Source organism: Athene cunicularia (genome assembly GCF_003259725.1).
Source record: "Athene cunicularia isolate RWA chromosome 4 unlocalized genomic scaffold, athCun1 chr4_part2, whole genome shotgun sequence".
Lineage (NCBI taxonomy): Eukaryota > Metazoa > Chordata > Aves > Strigiformes > Strigidae > Athene > Athene cunicularia.
The window spans coordinates 5,238,580-5,258,596 of record NW_020799099.1 but is presented as its reverse complement, the minus strand read 5'-3'; the positions used below and the strand labels follow the sequence as shown (position 1 = coordinate 5,258,596).

General features: G+C 38.0%; 1 protein-coding gene and 1 non-coding gene across 3 annotated transcripts in view; one reads left to right on the top strand and one right to left on the bottom strand.

Moving 5' to 3' along the window:
• The first annotated feature begins 789 nt into the window (after positions 1 to 789).
• Positions 790 to 923, top strand: LOC113479875. Its single transcript, XR_003398366.1, has one exon. It is a non-coding gene; the product is annotated as a small nucleolar RNA SNORA24 (small nucleolar RNA).
• Positions 924 to 5,769: 4,846 nt separating this feature from the next.
• The window catches only part of PRSS12 (serine protease 12), a 42,719-nt gene continuing 28,471 nt past the window's right edge, over positions 5,770 to 20,017 (bottom strand). For both annotated transcript variants that reach the window (XM_026848039.1, XM_026848040.1), the window contains exons 11-13: positions 19,068 to 19,190; positions 10,510 to 10,790; positions 5,770 to 8,559 (exon numbers count right to left, since the gene is read on the bottom strand). In XM_026848039.1, coding sequence (XP_026703840.1) covers positions 8,252 to 8,559; positions 10,510 to 10,790; positions 19,068 to 19,190 — 712 coding nt within the window. In that variant the 3' untranslated portion in view covers positions 5,770 to 8,251. The remainder of the gene's footprint in view (positions 8,560 to 10,509; positions 10,791 to 19,067; positions 19,191 to 20,017) is intronic.

Here is a 20,017-nt window from a genome sequence, read left to right as displayed (position 1 = left end):
AGAGAAATGAGCTCCTTTCTTCAAAATCTTACAATTATCTCATCAAGACTGTCTATCCTAAGTAAAGCTCCTTTCTTCAGCTAAATTCTGAACGAATTTACTCCTGTACAAAAAAAAAAACAAACAAAAAAACCCAAACATTTTTTGCATGAGTTTTTATACAAACACAGTACATACATTTTAGCTATAGATCTCTGTCTGGAAGGAAAACATGGGCTAAAGGCAGGAGCCAGCTCTTTTATGCACATGATGGAGTGAAATTAAAATTCCTAAACACAAACAGTGCAAGGTCAGAACAGCTGAGGTTTAGCTTATGGCACAGGGAAGGGCTGCAGTTTGTCTCTGCACTTCTGTACAATCTTAGCAGGAGTTTCATTATTCCACAACACTGGCTAATAGTTTGAAGCAGTAGTGTTACATCATCACCATTGAAAATGATGAAAACCACCTAATGTGATAGATATGCCTTAAATAATTTCCTATCTTTTCCATGGAAAAAGAGGTAAGAAATGTGTATACTAAAATATGAGCCAAAAGGCAGCTTCCTGCACTACACGAGTCATCACTTCCAGCTTCTTCTTCAAAATCTAACAATTCAAATACAGAATCATCCTGCTGTAGCTGACTGAGCCACATTTTCTGTCCCCTGGCTGGGTCAGTTCATTGGCATCTGGCCTGCAAAAGCCAAAATCGCTTGCCTCATCTTTCCAGTACGCCCATGCACAGAACAGAAACTCACCTTTTGAGGTGCAGCCTTTGCCAGAGAGCAGCTTTTGCAGCCTGACTGCCCTTCACTGCACTGACATGGGGGCTGCCGCCTGTGGCTGTCTCCCTTCCTAGGCATGGAAGAGCAGCTCCTTGCTGATTGGCATAACTTTTACCGTCTTGTGGGTATTAGTCGTTGACTGTAGCAAGTAACAGGCCGAGTCGGCCGAGATGGTTGGCGCCGTGGGACTGGCTGTCTACGCTTCTTGTGTTTTTTTGTTTGGTTGGTCTTCTGTTTTCTCCCTTATTTTCTCAGGAAGCCGTTAGAGCGTAGTCTTTAAACGTGTTCTCTCCTTTTTCTTAGGAGTGCAGAAGCTGCATCTGTTGCCGTTAAAGATCTTCCCCCAAAAAAGGATGTGCCTGGGTATGTGCTACGTAATAAACTCTTAGAAGTGAGATTTTGGGCGGGAATAATACCGATTCGATAATTTATGTTTAGCGACTGAACTACGGAGACTTGCTTGCTGAAATCAAAGTATAAGCTTGATGTTTTGTTTCTAAGGCATGTTTTATTTGTACGTGTGTTTTATTGGCAGAAAAATACAACTGAGTGCATAAATTAGCGTGACTAGGAAGAATTGAGCTTGGGCGTAGAAATAATATCTAGGAATAGCGGATTATGATAAAACGCACATTGCCAGTACTTACGCCTGCCAAACTATAGGCATCTGAACCCACAGATGTTTCGGGGATGTCTGCACAAGGAGAATGTCTTTTTCAATAAGTACGTTTCTGATTTAATGTAGGGAGTACTAAGAGTAATCTGCAACTGCAAGAGCAGAGTAAGATGTCAAGTTGATACCAGTACTTCTGTTTTAGAGTAGTTTACAGCTCTGAGCAGAGCATGGTACCGTTCAATAATGTTTGCTGTCTTGTATGTGTTTCTGGTAGCGATATTAAACTGCCTCAAACTTGTTTTTACAGGGGAAAAACACTCTTGAGTTGTGATGACAGAAGAAGATGAGGCTAAATTCCACATGTGAATTCTAGAAGTAGCTGACTAGAACTTTAATTTTTACTTAGGGGAGGGTGGATCTGTCTTCTGGAATTGATGCCTTTTGTGAGCAATATTATTTATGGTTATCAAGCAGCGCTAGCAAAAACTGATTTTAGGCTAGGTCTTAATCTCACTTTAGACAACAGAAATTAATAAAGTTCAGACTTCCAGCCCAAATGAGAGATTCTGCAGTCCACCTCTCAGCTCCACAAGGAGCAGCTGGAGTGTAGGTTAGTGCGCCTAAAATTAGCTTTGACTGCTTATATACAAATAAAAGAGTTAAGACGACTAGCTCATTTTGTGCTGCTTTCAGGGATCTCCTGCTGCTATTTTTAGGCTGTCACCAAGTCTTAAGCAGTTCCAGTAATTCTCTTGGTGGTTTAGTGGCTGTGCTGTGCTCTGTCATGTGGCTGACCATGCTGCAGTGTTAAGTCCGATGACACACACCTTTGGTGTTGTCTCGTCTGCTGTTCAGGTGTGTTAGAATGGTTGTTGCAAGGAGTATATGTGTACTGCATGAGCTGAAGGTAAGTTTGTGAAGTCTGGAAAATGAATGTAAAACACAGAGTCATAATTTTAGTATATATGCCAATGTAAAGCATTCAGATGTATCAAAAAGTTAATAAAGAGATATTGATTATCACTGCAAGTGTCGCTTCTTCCTTAAAAGACTACTCAACCAGGACTAGATCGGCATGTGTTCTTTGGAGTTACTGATACATGCCACACCTGCCTGTTGTGGGGATGGGTACAGCTTTTGGTAGCAGGGCCTTAAATTTATGACTATGGTTACAGGACAAAGGAGTGACTCTAGCTGATGCATTGTCTGGGAGCCATTCCGCAAGTTGCATAATTTTAATCAGAGGTTACTGCTGTGGGGGAGAAACAGTGGCTTCACATGCAGCTGCTTTTTCACTTTTAGTTGCTGAGGGATTTTTTTATTTAAGCCATGTTCAGGAAAAGAATACATGGAGCTCCAGTAGATGATGCAGAATCAGACAAGATACAGGTTTTACTTGCAAGTAAATGTACTGTCTTAGCTAATACCAGCTGTACTGGCACAGTCTTGTGGAATATCTTCCAATTAATATGGATGTTTTTTGCAAGTCTTTGCAAACTGAAAAGTTGAGGAAGGAGGGCTTTGAAAGGGCTAGGAAATAAAAATCTGTGAAGCTAGAGTGAGATCACTAGGCAGTGTAATTACTGCTAAGTCCTTTGCAGCTGAGGGGGGATTCGTATTTGAAGTGAATGGGGGTGGAATTCTGGACTTTAATTGCAACATGGATTAGATCTGAGGAAATTACTTCGGATGGACATGTTAATCACACTTTGGAATAGACTGGTAGGGAGATTAGGGAGCTGTCATAGGAAACTTTTTTTCTCCTAGCATGTACTTTTCCTGCTATTGCAAAAGTATAGCTGAATGTATATTCTATGTGGAGCTATGATAAGTGATACTGCACCTGTTTAATTGGCGGTGTGTGATTACACTTTGCTTTTAAACAACTCTGTATACAACCCTATCATATGACATCTTTACTGCTTAGGATTCCCAGTTCTGTGCCTGCCATGCCTGTTAGCCAACAGTCCTGAGCATGTACTATGAATTACCTTTTCTCCAGGAAGAGTGAACTTCTGTAGTAACCTTAGTGCTTTTAGAAAGTAAGTTAACACATCTATTCTACAAGGGCAGTTACTTGCTTATCTTACAAAGGAAATGCTAGGCAGGCAGCCCAGAGAGCTGCTGCTGTCCCAGGGACAGTGTGGGCAGGAAAGTGCTACTACTGCCTGTGAGTGTGGTTGCTGTTCTGACGGGCACCCTGATGCAAAGTGGCTTCCTTAGGTTTCTAGATAATTTTTTTATGACTGGCTTTGATCCCATGAAGAAAAACGGGTGTAGGCAAATGAATAGGAAGAAGCAGGAGCAGGGTTGAGGATCTCTTTCTCCTTGGATCTGGAGAAAGCATTAGAACAACATGAACATGGAGCACAAAACTTAAAAATATGACATAAAAATCTGGAGAGAAGCATTTTTCTTTTGTCACAAACAATACTGAAAAATTCAGACTTTCTGGTGTTGGCTTTCAGCTACTGCATGGCATCTGGTCATCTGAGGTGTTACTCCAATACCCTTGAATTTCAACTTTTGCTTTGATCAGACAGTAGCAGCCTTTTTAATCTTTTAACAACTTCAGTGCATAACCAAAGGGGCTTTTTTTTACAAGTTGCCCTTTGCGCCTCCTATAACAGAGGATGCTTTTGTGTAAAACTAATTTAGAGGACCACGTAGCTGTTCTTCTAGTCCATTGTGTGAGACAAGTGATGAGGGCACTGATACTTCCACCTGAATAAACTGGCCTGGTGGCTTCTTCTAATCTGCTGGTTAGCTATGTTAACATTCAATTTTGAGCTCTTCACCAAATATTTAGCACTTAGAAAGATAAAACAGTGGGTTTGAATTGAGAAGAAAAAAACTGATTTTCAAGATCATGGTCAGATACAAAAGTATGAACTATAATGTTTGCTGTAGGTATCTCTTACTAGTTTTGAGTGCTTAGTGAGGTTACATAACCTTTCCTATGACTGAAGCTTTCCATGAGCATCCAGTCACATGAGGGAAGGTAGTACAATATTACTACATTACTTGAGAACAACAGGTATTCTTACAAGATGTGTCTTTCTCGTTTCCATGTGGCTTAGGATGGCTTGTTTTTCATGATTTCTCTTGAAACTTAATTCTCAGTTCCCAAACAACTGTTTTTCTATCTTTGCAATTTATTCCTGGTGCATCTTCGCTCTTACCTTTGTAGATGCTCCTTATTCTTCTGCACCCTGTTCCATCCGCAGTTTGTGGTTGCTCAGTGTTGCATTTGCAGGTGGTTACGTGGTCAGTTTCTGTGTTCCATGCTAAATAAATGGAATAGGAATTACTACATGTGAGCAACTATCTAATGTGTATGAGGTAAGTTTGGTCTCTGCTACCTTAGTTAACTGCATTTGCTGTTAGCCAGCAGCTTGGAACACAAAAACCATTTTTCTTTCCTGATACTACAAACTTACTATTTTACAGATGGATTTTTCTACTGGGATCTACTTGAGCCTAATTGTTTTAGCCGCCTTGTATGTTATGATCTGATTGCCACTCTGAAACTGTAACAACATTAAAATCTTCTTGAGTACAAATATTCTAGCACTCATTCAAAAGCATGCAATAGTTGCAACAACATTGAAAAGCATGGAGAGCATTGATTCAGGGCTGACTTTTTGTCAAATACAAACTTTTATAGTGCTGTGAATTTTTCTAGAAGTAAGATGCTGAGGTTATAGATACTCTATATATAATGGTCTAAATATAGGATCTTGGTGTATCTGTTGTTTAAGTGCCTCTTTACTTTGGGAAGTTATTCATGGTTGAGATAAATGCATGTTAAATAGACCTTGTGTGTCTGTTGCAGTAATGCTTCTGTTCTTCATTTTTGATGTAGTTACCTGGAAAATGGACAAAACCTTGGGAAGTTCAGAAGGACTACATCTAACTATAAGTCTTCGTAATGATGGTGAACTTGAATAAGATCAGTGTTTAAGGTTATCTAATAGAAGTGCTGAGTGTTTACTTATTTTATGCTGACATTAACACTGGCTAACCTGCTTAATACAAAAAACCATTAGCATGGGCTTAAGAGCAGGTTTTTCTACCACCTTGTATGTATTCAAAACGTTGAACAATGATGAGAGCAGCAAGGATCAAAAATATTCTTAAGCAGTTTTAAAAGTGTAGGGTAGACTTATTTATGACAACCTAACTGGTATAAGTTAAAGCGCACAAAGGACTAGGAATTCCATCTACAGAACAAACTTCAGCCTCTGAGAAAATTCTTCAAAGCATCTAAGCTTTGGGCCAAATATTTTCAAGAACACCATTTTTCACTTCAGCTCAAGTGAAGTTCACTGAGATGAGTTCCTATAGTATCTATTTACACATTAATCCTGTGGGTAACGTACAGAAGTTGTAGTCAGTGTGGCAGTTTTTATTGTACACATTTACATCAGGCTCATTGAACAAAAATTAAAATGGCATTAACATAAGGACAATTTTCCATGTTAGAAACTGAAAAGGCATGCTCTCTGAATGAAAATGGTAGTGCAACATTTTAAAAGCTAATAAAGCATCCTATTAAAAGAGCAAAACTAATTAACTACTGTACTAAATCTAAATGTTGCTACACTTAGTACACAGACCTGACTTTTTTTCCCCAAGTATTGTATTTCTGTGGTGCAGTTTCTAAAAGAAAATTGTTTCCCCTGTGTACAGCACATGTATTGCACTATATAGCCTATTTCACCACAAGTCTCAAAATAATGGGTCTTGTATAGCAAAGCTTTGATGGTACATTTTGACAGATTTACTTCCCCTTTAAAAGGGCTATGTATAAGTAAAAATGTAAAATTATTTTAAAGCTTACTAACAGAATGTTTCACATAGGCCTAACGGTAGGTGGTCACAATACTATGATTTTTGACATGTTTTTAAATAAAATTTCACACTATTTCAAATAGCATGGAATTACAGAAAACTAAAATATATTAAAGCACCTTGTGTACTAGTTTAGCACCAGTTCCAACAAGATATTTGAACTAGTCATGACCCTCGAAAACTAAGTTTGAGGTTGGGGGAAAAATAAGGTCCAAGTCTTCAATCGCATGGGCTTCTTGCAATATCATCACCACTTCTGTCTGCAAATTGAGTTGTCTTGGATATTTGTTACAACACCAGAGAGACACAGAACCATATAGAAATCAATGATTGCCCACTTACAACATGACTAGAAGCATCCCACATTGTTCACAAAAGGCCACACAACAGTGTAGTAGCCAGAGTGTTTGGGGATAGGAAACACAGGAAAAATGGTCACTGGTAGTCACAGTTTGCACAATCACTATATGGTGACATACATCTGCCACACTTGGCATGGAGTGTTTCATGGCCCACAGAGCTTTCATTTCATCTTTTAAGAAGCATGTTTGTTAATGCAATACGGAGAGCACACTTGCATGTAATCAGAATGGCCTTTGTCAGGGGCTGTAGAGGTAGCACTGGACTTCCCTGTCTCCCTCTTGACTGTAGTTAGTCACAGCAATTTTCAAGGCCGATACCCATTAGCATTGCATGAACGTGGGGATTACTTTGTGTGGCAAGTTTATTGGGGTGGCCCTTTCTAAAAGGATAGTAAGTAGGTTTATATTTGTCTTGTACATCAAGAGTACCTTTTTATCAGTGCATTTTTATAATAAACAAGGTTTTCATAGTGTGGGAAACGGTATTTGTAATAGGAATTAAATGGAATCAAGATGTGACAATACTTTAGAAGTCACTGAAAACTATCTATCTCACCTTTTCTGCAAGACCAGTCTGAACCAGTTTTGCAACTAAGCAGGAGAGAGTTGTCTAAATATTATCTTGTAGAAAATAGTAGTTTAAGACTTTATAGACCTTTTCAGGCAAGTTTTTTGCTCAACATCTCCAGTATTTGCACTGTACATACTTAAAACTTTCTCTTGTAGGATTGACAGAGGTTCTTAGCGTTACTTGAGTAAAGCCCCTCCGAAATCAGCAATGAGAAGTTAGAGATGTTTGTCTGTTAGTCTGATACTGTACTGACAGCTAGTGGTAAATAGGAAAGCTAAATTCTCTCTGAAATGCTGTAAGTAACAAAGATTATTAATTTCAGAAAGAAGACATTTATCTAGGGGAAAGAAAATAAGTAATTTGTTTTTGATGTAGCTCTTGCAGCTGTGCAGGATGTCTGTGCCAGAACTTAACTTCCAGTGTACTACCTGTTTTACTTGGGAGTGTAATTTATGCACACTAAGCTGTGAGAACATTTATCAGATTAGCTGGGAAACTGTTTATTGACAATTATTTTTACCTTCTAACTTTTAATTCGTAGTCAGAATTACTTAGCAAGAATGAACATGCTAATGGTTACATTAGCTAATGAAACACGAGTCAAAATTAGAGGGCTAAGTGTAAGATCATAGGAATAACAGGAAAACAGTCAACAACTCATTAAATAAAGTAGACTGAAGATTAATTTTGAGATCTGTAATTAATTCCAAAGAAGCTTGGCGCATCAATAGCTTGGAGCTACCACAGTCTTCCTGTGGTCAGTGAATCTCACCCTGAACTCTCCAGCTGTTCTGCTCCAGTGTTACTCTAAGCTGGCTATCACTTTTCCCTTATTTTAGATACATGGTAACTTGTTCGTGCAATATATAAACTTCCTTAACACCAGGGATTTTGTTTGGATAGTAATCCCTACCTGGGAAGGTTATGTGTATACAGCTTGGATTTAACAAAAAGAAAAACACATGAATCAGGAAAATGTGTCTGTTTCCACCCACTGTGGGCCCCAGCTGTGCACTGTCTGTGCCTTTCAGGTTGTCCTGCCTCAAACTTTATTAACAAAGTTTGGTTTTCATTACGGACATTCATAATTTGGTCACACTTTTTATCCAGGGTACAAAAGATGATACTTTTGTGTAGACACCTGGAGAATCTTTCACTCCACAGCCATAGCCCCAGGAGGTCACACCATACACAACCCAGCTTTCCCCTGGACGTTCACACATCAGTGGTCCACCACTGTCTCCTTGACAGCTATCAACGCGTTTCTGTTCCTGGACGTTTCCAGCACAGAGCATTCTTCCTGTGAATCTTCTTTTGTAGCGCTCTTCACATACCCTCTTGGGAAGTAAGGGGATGGCAGCCTGTTGTAATGTTCTTGAATAAGCCCTTCCTGAAAAGAGGACCCAAATTATTAGCTCATTTTGATGACTGGTCTTGGAAACATTTAATCCAGTTTTTGCTGTCAGTCCTTAACACTCTTTTGTCATTAAATAAAATGGCTGAAAGCAAGACAGAAAAAATCTGCTGTGCATTAAATATAATACTAAAAAACTATGTAGATATTGCAAATAGGGAATATAGATGCTTAAAAAACAACAACAACAACAACAAAACAAAACCAAACAAACTTGTAAGATGTAGCTTTACTCCTTGTGTTCACTGGATCTTTCCAAGGCTGGAGTTTGTTTTGTTCCAAACACGCTTTGTGTCTTCTACAAGAATATGCCTTGATATTTAAATGGGGAGGCTATTTTTGGGAGTCTTGAGCAGTAGAGACTAAAGCTGAAGAAATACTTCATTTCTAGGTCACGAGTTCAAATCGAGTCTAGCTCAGCCTGAGAGGTTCTGCATCCGCTGTCTGCTTCCAAGTAGAGCATCCAGCCAACCATCATGCTTACGCCTGTAGGTACACTCAAGATGAGGAGCTAACACCACTGAGCCCAAGTGTGCTCTAGTAGAGGTTGGCAGTGTCTTCTGTGTCTGGTGCTATTATTAGCACCAGAGTGCTAATGGGACTCCTGACCAAAAGGAATCTTCATTTTGTGAGGATGACCAGAACCTGTACTTTGGTTTTCTTTATCTGTAGTGAATCCTGCATTGTATAAGCACCGCTCTGCTTATAAAATGTCAAGATTTAAATAATTTAGCTTTATTCTGTAGCTTGCACCTCTTTCTCAGTTGGAAACATGGGAAATTAAAGCCAGTGTTGGGATCTTATTTTAAGTAAAATCTTAATACTTGTAATTATGATTCATACAATGCATGAAATGTCAACCGAAGTACTGTGATGTCATTTCTTAATGTAATTAAAGCCAATTATTGCAGTGGTTAATGTTTCCTTAAATAGATGTCCTCAGTAAACAGCATTGCAGAGCTTTAAGTGAATTGTGTAAAAAAGCTAGACAGAGCTAAGCAATGAATTAGTAGTTGTTTTTAGCAAAAATCCCACCCTACAAGTCTGTCTTCTTTATTGTGGTACAGTGACCCAGACATCTGTGTGCACAGATTAGTGCATGTAAAGAGGAAAAACTGATATTTGGCCTTGCTGCCTTGTCTCCTTGCCAGTTTGAATGAGTCAGTGGAACAAAGGCTCAAGTGTGGTTGCTTTCTTGCACTGTATTCAGCACCATAAAAACATGAAAGTAAAACATGGTTATTAATTTGTAACACGTTTAAATGACAAAGACCTTTGAAGAGGAAGAGTCTTGTACTGACCTAAAAAGTGACTAGTTTGTTTCAGAACCCTGGATTGCAGATTGCATTGTGGATCTCATAGATTTTGTCAAGATGTTGTCTTATTTAAATCTAACTGCTGATTGAAAATGTCAGGGGTAACAAGGGAGACTAAAAATGTTATTTGATATGCTATTATGTATATATTTTCTATTCGTTTTTCTATTGAAGTGGTGTAATTTAAAGAGTCTTTCTAAAATATTCATTGTACTTACCTTAAAAAACTTAAAGATATGTGAGCTGTTAGTTATGTTCTGAGGCAGGGGGTGATAAACTGCTGTGCAGAGTGTGCCTGGCAACAAATAAGCTTTTTTTTTTTCATGCTTGTCAGTCTTAATGAGGCCATTTTACTGATTGGTTCTGTGATTTAGTGACATGGTTAATCGCCACTTTTCAAACACAAACTAAATTCAGTAAACAAAGTGTTGTCATTCCTGGTTAAGGATCAGGAGAGAAAATATTCCCCTATATAACAAAAGTAAAATTGTTCTATTTTGAGCATTTTCTATTTTTGGGTATTTGAGGTTTGGGTGTTGGGATTTTTTTTTTTTAATAAGCAGCCTCAGGTAACGAGATCGGTGGGTGGAAATCATTAAAACATTTTTACCTGTGTCACCCCATCCAGTGATGTAACAGTTGGGAGCAGTTTTCTGTGGTCTCTCTCTCCTCAGTGGCAAACAAGCAGGTAAGACATGGGTACTGAATCTGGCACACTGTTCCTCTGGCCCCTGTAGCCTCACCAGTGCAATGTCATAGTCGCTGCTGTCAGGCCGGTACTCTTTATGCATCACAATCTGTTGGACTCCAATTTCTTCCTCATACTCTTCTGGTACCAGTGTGTGATAGTCTCCCACTCGCACAGCGTAGTTCCGAGTGTTGTTGCCATACCTAAGATTGAGGTGAAAACAAATAGGGCTGGCTCAAGCAAAGTCAGATCCTAAGCATGCAAACAGATTTGATCAGGGTCTTTGTTGCTCATATAACTAATGATACCAGAAGCTTTTTTTTAAGAGCAAAAACGCTTTCTCAGATGTTTAGGTTGACATTCACGTGTATCCTAAAGAATAACTTTTCCTGAAGTTTCAGGTTGGGCTGTGTTCCTTTCTGTGTGTTTTCAAAGGCAAGGTTTCTTACAGCCATCTGCCATGGCTGGCACTTATTTCAAAGGTGCGAGCAAGGTGTGCATTATAAATTTATTTAGGAAGGGAAGCACGAACTGCCAGTAATTATAATGAAAATGTGAGTACTAACACTATTGTGATGCTCCAAATAATTACTGCAATGAAAACAGTGTTCAAGCTTGCTTTGCAGTTTGGTTGAGAAGTTCTATAGCTTGATAAAAACCTCTTTCATTAACTGAAGTTACAGTAAGGAAAAGCATATGTGCATCACAAGCACCTATTGTCAAAGTGACAGAAGGCCTGTAAATCTTACACTTGTTTTGCATCTGATACAACCTCAATTTCCTTCACATCACAGACTAAATGGTAGATACCTTAAAGATGATTACTGTGGCTGAAATAACAATTTTCTGTGCATGCCTTTGGAGATTTTTGGATTACAGGACACACAGCCCTTCTTAGGAAAATGCAGACAAGGGAGTACTGTTGGGTACATTTATTTATTTTAAAATCTGGCTAAGCTAACCCAAATATTTTTCCTTTGCCTTCTCCCTTTCCCTCCTAGCCTTCAACAGGAAATTTGTAATACGTGTGCAGAAAATACTCTACAGTGTTCTTTCACCTTCTAACCTATACTTGTTCTTTTTATAACCTCCAGCAATGTGCTGATCTCCATAGCTTGCTAGAACTTGCTTGAGGAGCAGCAGATAGAGCAGGAACATTACTGGTTTCTTCAGAACAATATATAGCTGTATCACTGAATATTTATTCTAGTGTTGGGTTCCATTCCAGGTTGCCTGCAAAGCCTGCTTTGTCAAATTCTGCACATCTCCTTCGGTTCTTCTATGAGCAGAATTTCACTTTTAGGCTTGTAAGGAGAGAGAGTTGCAGGCTGTGACCAAATGTATGTTCATCTGAAGATGACCTTCTACATAAGAAAAATGAAATAGCTTGTCTACCACAAAACTTTTACCAGGTCTTCTGTAGTAATAGTCTGTGTGAAATACTCTCCAGATACTGTATTTTCCTGGTGGTTGGAAATCAAAATTCTATAGCAACTGGTGTTTTAAAAAGTATACTTATTGATTTTAGTTTCAGAGGGAGAACTGAGAAAAATTCAATTGTGTATTCTACAAAATATGTTACTTACTTTCTCCCTATAAAAAAAAAAAAATAGCTCAAGAGCTTTTTTAACTTATGGATACGTATGTTTATCTCAAGATATTTAAGAAAAAACCTCTATTTGTATCTGTCACAATACTAATCTTTCTCCTTTGACCACAAAAGTGCTTGTGTTTTGTAACTTATCACTGAATCAATTTTAATTAGAAATTTTCTATTAAGAAATGAGCATGAATGGAAAAACATCAGAAAAGGCAGAAGCATGAATCCTGGTTTTCCAAGGCATTCTGACTCCAGTCTCTTGAAGTTTCTAGAACAGAGATATGTCTTTGCAAGTTTTCTTAAATAACATGTACTTGAATCTCTCTTTCATTTGCACTAGATTTCACGTTCTCATTTCTAGATCATCTTGTGTGGTTTTGCCAGTTTTAAAGGTCACTAAGACTTCACAGTTGATTCTTTTCCTGATAAAATAAATGGCAAAATTCAATGGAAGAAGGGTTGGTACCTGATATATTGCTTTTATTTTTGTTACCTTTAAAGAGGTTCTTCAGAGTAAGAAAGGCTGTTAGGTCTCGACTAATTTCTGGAGTTATATATATCCATTTGTATTTGGCCATCTGAAAGTATGACATCAGTGAAATCCTTAATTCTGCACCCCTAAAGATTGTCTGTCAAATCCTTGCCATCTGCTGCCTGCCAAGAATTTCTGCTCTGACACTGATGAATCCCCTCCTGTGTCACTGTTGCCATACATCTCGCATCAGAAAAGGGTAATCTTACCATACTTTGCTGAGATACTTAGAAGTTTAGACTGGTAACAGCATACTATTATTGTTACTCTGAGCTATAATGTGGGAGCCAGTAAAAGTGTAATCTGGTATTGGCTAGAAAACAGTGGGGTTTTTTTCCGCAGTGCTGTGATCAGATAACCTTGGGTGAGTTTGTTTTTTGTTTTTTCTTTTGCCATCTAATTGGCTTTCCTTAATACATCAAGGAGTGATGCTACATACATTTTTAGTATGTTAAAATACTATATAGTACAGACATTACTTAACACAGCTTTCTTATAGTAGTATTTCTGTTGAAGCGACTGTTTTATAAGTTGTGTATCTTTACAATAAAATGCTTGGTATATTTCAGTACCAGTTTGTACTGAATATGTTTTATATATTTGTTTGCTATTGCTTCTGGAATTTTTAGAAACTATAATTCAGAGTAGAATTTAGTATGTTTACATATAGATAGACTTGCAAGCAAATTTTCTTGGCCCATGTGCAAAAATTTCCAGTAATGCTTTAGCAAAACCATAGCATTCAAACTTAGAAACATTTTTAAAATAAATAAACAAAGTAGAGGGGGAAGTATTTTTTATTCCTCTAGTTATGGAAAATATTAGTAGGGAAATTAATGTGATTCCTTAGTTTAATCTTGTGTTCTGCATTTAAGTTGCATCTGCAGTTCAGTATTTATATATATATTAAATGGTCTCTTCACATGGAGGCTATATAACCTCATAGGTAGTGTATTTCCTAGAACTACGGCTTATAGATTTATTAATTGATTGCGCCAAAAGAAACTACCAAATCAAGGGCAAGTGTATTGATCACTTTGGCCATCTCTTTCATGGAAGTACCCAGAATGCTGATGGTCAGAAGCATGCTACTGGGGTTTGTAAAGAAGTTTGTATACACTAAGAAAACCAAACTGACAGACCCTGGTAATTCATTTTTTTGTGTGAGCTAATCAGTGCATTGGTCCTCTGTGAAACTTATAAAACAGAGGAGTAAAACACCCAACTATAGAATGTTTTACACACTGACAGTGCAACTCCTGTGCCCCTCTCCAAAGTTGACAAGGTCAGTGTAGAGGCAGTTACCTGTCAGGGTGTGCAGTGTCAAACGGTCTTTCACTTTTACAAAATCTATTTACAGAACAGATGTAATGCTCAGAACTTAAAAGAGTGTAGTAATACTGGGATGGCTTATACAGCCAGTGAAGTACTTCTCCAATGTCTTGCCCAGGCCAAGATTACAAACAATCTTGGCTGATGCGCTAATCAACTTTGTAGGATCTGTTTTCCTCAGAGTAAATTAGAAAAGGAAGCTGATACAGAAAGTACTTGAGTTACTACTGCAGTAAAATTGCTTTCTTATTTTCATTTTAATTACTCTAACTTACACACAAAACTCCCACTAAATGAAAGAGTTGGTTTTGTTACTGACATCTCAGATATATTTTTCTGCCAAATTTAATAACTGCATGATGATGTTCTGCTTAATCTAAATGATACAGCAACCGAGCCTAATAAGTTAAGTAAAATGATGCTGTTTCCTTTGCCAGTTAAGCAATATTAAATAGTTCAATAATTTTTTCCTAAAGCAATTATTTATAACTGTTGGTCTTACTGCCTTTAAAAGCTATGGTCACTAGGATTCTGTCCTCTAGAATGTATTGCTAGATAGGAACTTTGAATGTTTGAAAGTAATACTTTATAAATTTTTGTACACATCTGAGTGTCATATTGGAATACAAATGTACAGGGTCATTAGCATTAAATATATATTTGCCTGTCATAATCTGCAAAAAAAATTCTCAAAAGGTCACTGAAAATACTCTCTCATAATTTAAAGATAGACTTTTGGCTCTATGCAGCAAGCCACGTATTAATTAGTGCTATGGTGATAGTTTCAGAATTATGAAAGCTTTTTTACCTTTAGTAAATACTTGCCCATCAAAGTTAACCATTGTGTACACTGACATATAGGTTTTGTATATGTAAACAAACACAATCACAGTACTTTGCAGACATGTGCTATGAATGGTGCAATGGAAATCTGGCTGTCAAATAGAGAAAGGTAATTTTACACAGTATAAATCTTTCTTCTTTTTTTTTTTTTAAGTGTAATGAGTGCCTCCGCATTTAGTCTATAGGCCTTATCCTCAACATCAGTTAGAGGATTTACGACACACTATCCATTATCTTTAATGCAGTTTGGAAAGGTGAAGGGGTTGTGTGTCTTTTTTCATATTTTTTTTAAACCTCATGGAAGTCAAGACGAGTACAACAGAGTCACAAATGTATTAGGTGTTTGTAATTTAGATGAGAAATGAACACACTTCCTTCCTAAACTGCGATTTAATAATCAAAGGAACTTGATTTTTAATTGTTTATTTTGATTCGTAAGCTTAAGCGTGAAGGAAAGTTGTTTATGACTAGTGATAATGAGTGCTCTCCTGTCAGCCATGTATCAGATAGTATAGTAGAAAACTTGCTGCTTCTGTTTAATGTTACATCCTTGATTTTGACAAAAAAGGAATACGTTAATAGGTTCCTGCTGCTTGTCTGTGTTACGGATCATGGTCATTTATAGCAGAATAATGAAGAAAGGAGATCCAGGAAAGTTTATCTTAATTAAAAGTACTGTTTTAAAACTTTTAATAGAATGAGAAGTGCTGCTTCTCATGCAAATGTATGAAATTTTAATAGCTGCAAGGTTTCTACTGCAAAGCTTAATGAGCAGTTTTTGCATGGATTTACCATGTTTCTGTGCACATTCCCGCACAAGGCTTTCTTAAACTCACTTTTTAATCTGTAGACAATTCTATTTCTTCCCCTGTAGTAGCTGGTATTTGCCAAATACAGAAATACTGTAGTAGAGCATCAGTACATAAAAAAAGCAAAGTAGTCTAGCTCAGGGCTGTCCAGTCTTCCTCACCTAGAAGTCACCTATGAAATGATGGAGAACCACCACATGCATGTCACATTTGAAGAGCAGAGGAAGAGGAGGAGTCTGGGAGTGCTTCATGTGTGGAAAGTGATGTTGCTTTCAGGGTATTACCCCTCTGTTGGATGGCTGTGCTGGGCCTGCCTTTAAGCTCTAGTGCAGCCTGGCAGTGTTGACCTTTGCACCTCCTAGAATGTTTATTTCCCAGCCAAGTGAAGGTTGGATTAATAGTTAGCCACCATGCTAATACCATCCTGCTGCCAGTCAAGCAATGTACTCACATTGAAGGCACACCTGAATTCATCTCACCATTCATGCTAAATTTGAGCAAACTGAATTTTAATTACGGTGTCTACTTCGCTTTCTGGTGTCTTACTAGCTGTTTGGCTCCACTGTGCCTCAGGGTCCCTAATTCTCAAACAAAATTATCAGGACCATGTTGAAGCATACATGGACATTGAGGAATGCCTAAAGAAGCACTTAAGAGTTATATTATTAGAACAGTACAACATTCAAGAAACACAGTATTTCCTAAAATGACATCACGGTCATTATAATTTCCTTTTTTTCTGTGCCTCATGTTTCCAATTATCCGAAGTTAATATTTTTTTATGTATAGACTTGCAAATTCCCTATAGCTGTCAGAACCACTTGGGACAAAACTTGCTAATAAGATGGGTAGGTTGTAAAAGGAAAAATAGCTTAAATCAATTTTTGATCTTAAATTATGTATGCAGAATTAGAGAAATCTGTACATTAATGCTGCTATAATACTGGTGAACAATTCTAATTATCATGCATAAAACTGTATTTCATTTTTATCCACAGTACAGATGAGCCCACTTTTGTTACTTAAGCAGTGTTCCAATTTCCAGGATATGAGAAATGGTATACTGGCCTTTCTCTTGTCTGTCTGTGGAAAATATGTGAAGAAGGCACTTGATCTATAGATAGCTCTTGGAAACCTAGCCCCTTAAAATCACTCTGAGATCATTAGGAAGTTCAGCTGAGTCTGTCCAATGTCAACTTCGAGCTACAGGTGCCTTTCTCTCTTTTACAGTAAACAGTAGTGCATCCACAGGCTGCCAGAGTTGCACACTTGGATCTAGGTTGCTCAGTTTTAAATGCAGTATCTGGGGCAAAACAATACCTTGGTCCCCAAGACCACATGTAACAGTTTTAGGATAGCCTGTAACAGACCCTCGAGTGGCTGCACTGATCTGGAAGTATCACAGTGTACGGCATCACAGTTTACAGCCATGCTGCTGCCCCATCATGTGGGTGCTGAGCAAAGCATCCAAAATGGGCACCCTTTGGCAGCACACTCAGTAGTGACTTGGAGTCCCAGCTACATCTGCAAGCCATTGGGAAGAATGGGCAGTGTGTTCTCTGGGGAGTGCTTACTGTAAGAATGCACTGCAACTTCAGCAGCACAGCAAATACTAACTTGTTTCACCAGACTTTGTGAAAGCGTTTTAATAAGGCGAAGAGTTGGGTAGCTAAGACCTTGATTTTCACACAGAAAACATAACTGTCTTCCTGTGACCTCCCTTTTTCTTTCCTTGAAGAGGATCTTTGAGGTAAAATAACAGGTAAGACTGCCTTGTTTTCCAGCCTTTAATCCAAAGCTTTCTCAAGATCTTAAGTTGCATCCTTAGTAATCACTGCAGAGATGATGAACAGGGGAACAGGACACCATTGTCTATAAATTTTGGTGATAGCAACTGAAATCCTTTCATACTTCCACAGAAACAACTGGGAAATCAGTTGAAGTAGGCAGAAGTTTTACTGAGTTTGACCATTTCGCTTGAAATATTACCAAGTCCTTTGTGATTTTCATGAACATGAAAATGAAAAAATGTGTATCTGGTGCTAAGCAAAAGTAACACTTTCAATTTGAGTAGTATATCTGACTCTTCTTTTTAGTTATTAGAGTGCCAAAGGAAGGGCTCAAAGCCCAAGTTTAAAACATTTGCAGCCCACTTGAGCAAATTCTAGCAAATATCCTCAAAACTGCAATACTGTTTTTCTATGCTTTTGTTCCAGCCCATACTGCAACCCCTTGTAAGGATTCCAGTGAAAATGTTGAAAGCTTAAAATACCAGACCAGCTTCCTTACTGTGCAAGTTGATGCTTTTATACTGCAGTAACTTCATCAGCAGTGAATTCTTGATGTCAAATTTTCTGAAGAAGGGATATCATAAAACCTGAACAGAATTATCAGTAACAGAATATCTGTTTCTGCAAAAATGGGAAAAGACATTTTAAAAAACTAGATAATTTTTTAATACTGAGAAATGCAGAAGTTAGACCAAGTTGATCAAATGTGATTTACAACGTAGTGTAAGTTGCAAACCAGTTGCTAAACATATGGAAAAGACCTGAATTTGGCATAGTTTTATTAGATGCCAGTGTCAGAGAATTATACCAGTATAACCGCTTAGACAATTATTTCATTGTTAAAGGGAACGGGACCTTTGTTTATATGGCTGCAAAAGACAATTCTTCACGTACTGTGAAGTAACAGAGTAAGGCAGTTGCTCCAGCCTATTTGTGAAGAATAAGCAAAACAGCTCAGTCTCACTAGCATCCAGTGTACAGATTTACTTTCATATTAGACTCAGCAAAATCCGTAATAGTGCTTTACCTTAAAATAGGTTTGGGAGGACTAGTTCATCTAGCCACTGCCGTGTTACAGTAAAAATGTCTATCCCTGCCAGTATCTATCATTAAGAAAAATAATCCAAAATGTTATAGTCCCTGTGTTTGACGTTTGCTCACTTGTCTTCACTATAACCTGAAAGCCATAAGCTGCAGTTTAGTTGGAACAGAAAGCTTTGTTAAAATGTCAGAAGTATTGTCTATATTTTTCATGGAAATGCTGAAGTTGTGAATGTAAGTCTCATGAATTATGACATCCAGAATAATTTCAGTGTATTAGGTTTGTTTCTTTGTTTTTATCTGGAGGGAAAGGATAGATAGTTGGGTTTTTTTGTTTTTATCTGGAGGGAAAGGATAGATAGTTGGGTTTTTTTGTTTTTATCTGGAGGGAAAGGATAGATAGTTGGTTTTTTTAAAGACAAAGACCAACTCTTTGGAACAGTTTTCAATGGGCTTGAACTGAAATGTTTTTGCCTATACCCAGAACAATAAAATAGTTTGAAAATACACTTTACTATTGAAGAGAGACCTACCTTTTAAAGCAGTGTGCAGCAGTGAGGACCCAGCAGCTGCTGATGAGAGTAGCACCACACAAGAGTCTTCCATCACCATGAGAAGATTTCAGTCGGAGTGCAACCTGCCATGGCCAGCCGCCCCTACAGAGGACATAAAACACTGTGTTCAGGGTACAACAAGGGAAAAGTAAGGTAGCTTGTTGGTTACCTTGAATGTAAATCCTATTTAGTTTCTTTGACTGACACAGCTTACAAACCGTGCTATTTATTGAGTAATGGTTGAGAATACCTTTATATTCCTACACCAGTCACAATTCTATTTAACAATGGTGAGGATTACTTTATGGATCGTTTAGGTATCCAGCACTCCAAGCACTTCCTCCCAGTGTCAATTATTTTAATTTTCCCTTCTCAGATTGCATTCATTGTGCCAAGAATACATTCTATGGGTTCCTCACCAAATACCACCCAAGTCAACAAACCAGAAATTTCCTGTCAACTGGAGAGGGGAAAGAAGGGAATTTCTTGAAAAGCTTAACCCAGCATCCTTTCCTGTCTCGATATCTTTGTCAGTTCTGAGCTGTTTGAAAAGGGAAGCTGGCAAACCAAGAGGTCTAAAGCAACTGTAGAAAGCACAAGTAATAGATTAACACCTTTTTTCAGCCTGTGATCATCTGTTTTGTATAGCAGATCTGGGATACACATTTGCAGACCTATGAAGACAGGATGGATTATTTTTCACCAGTTTAATGGATTAGCAAAATATGGGATCAGACCAAAGGGAGAGGGAGAGAGATGCACCTGTAAGCAACAGCAACATCCAAGAATAAGCAACAGGCAATCTTAGGTGTTTTCTGAATACTGTGAGTTTGAATAGTTATGCTGGGTTACAATATCTGCCAAGGATCATCTAGTCCAGCATCCTATCTTAGAGTCGTCAGTGCCAAATACATGTCTTAGGAGCTTTA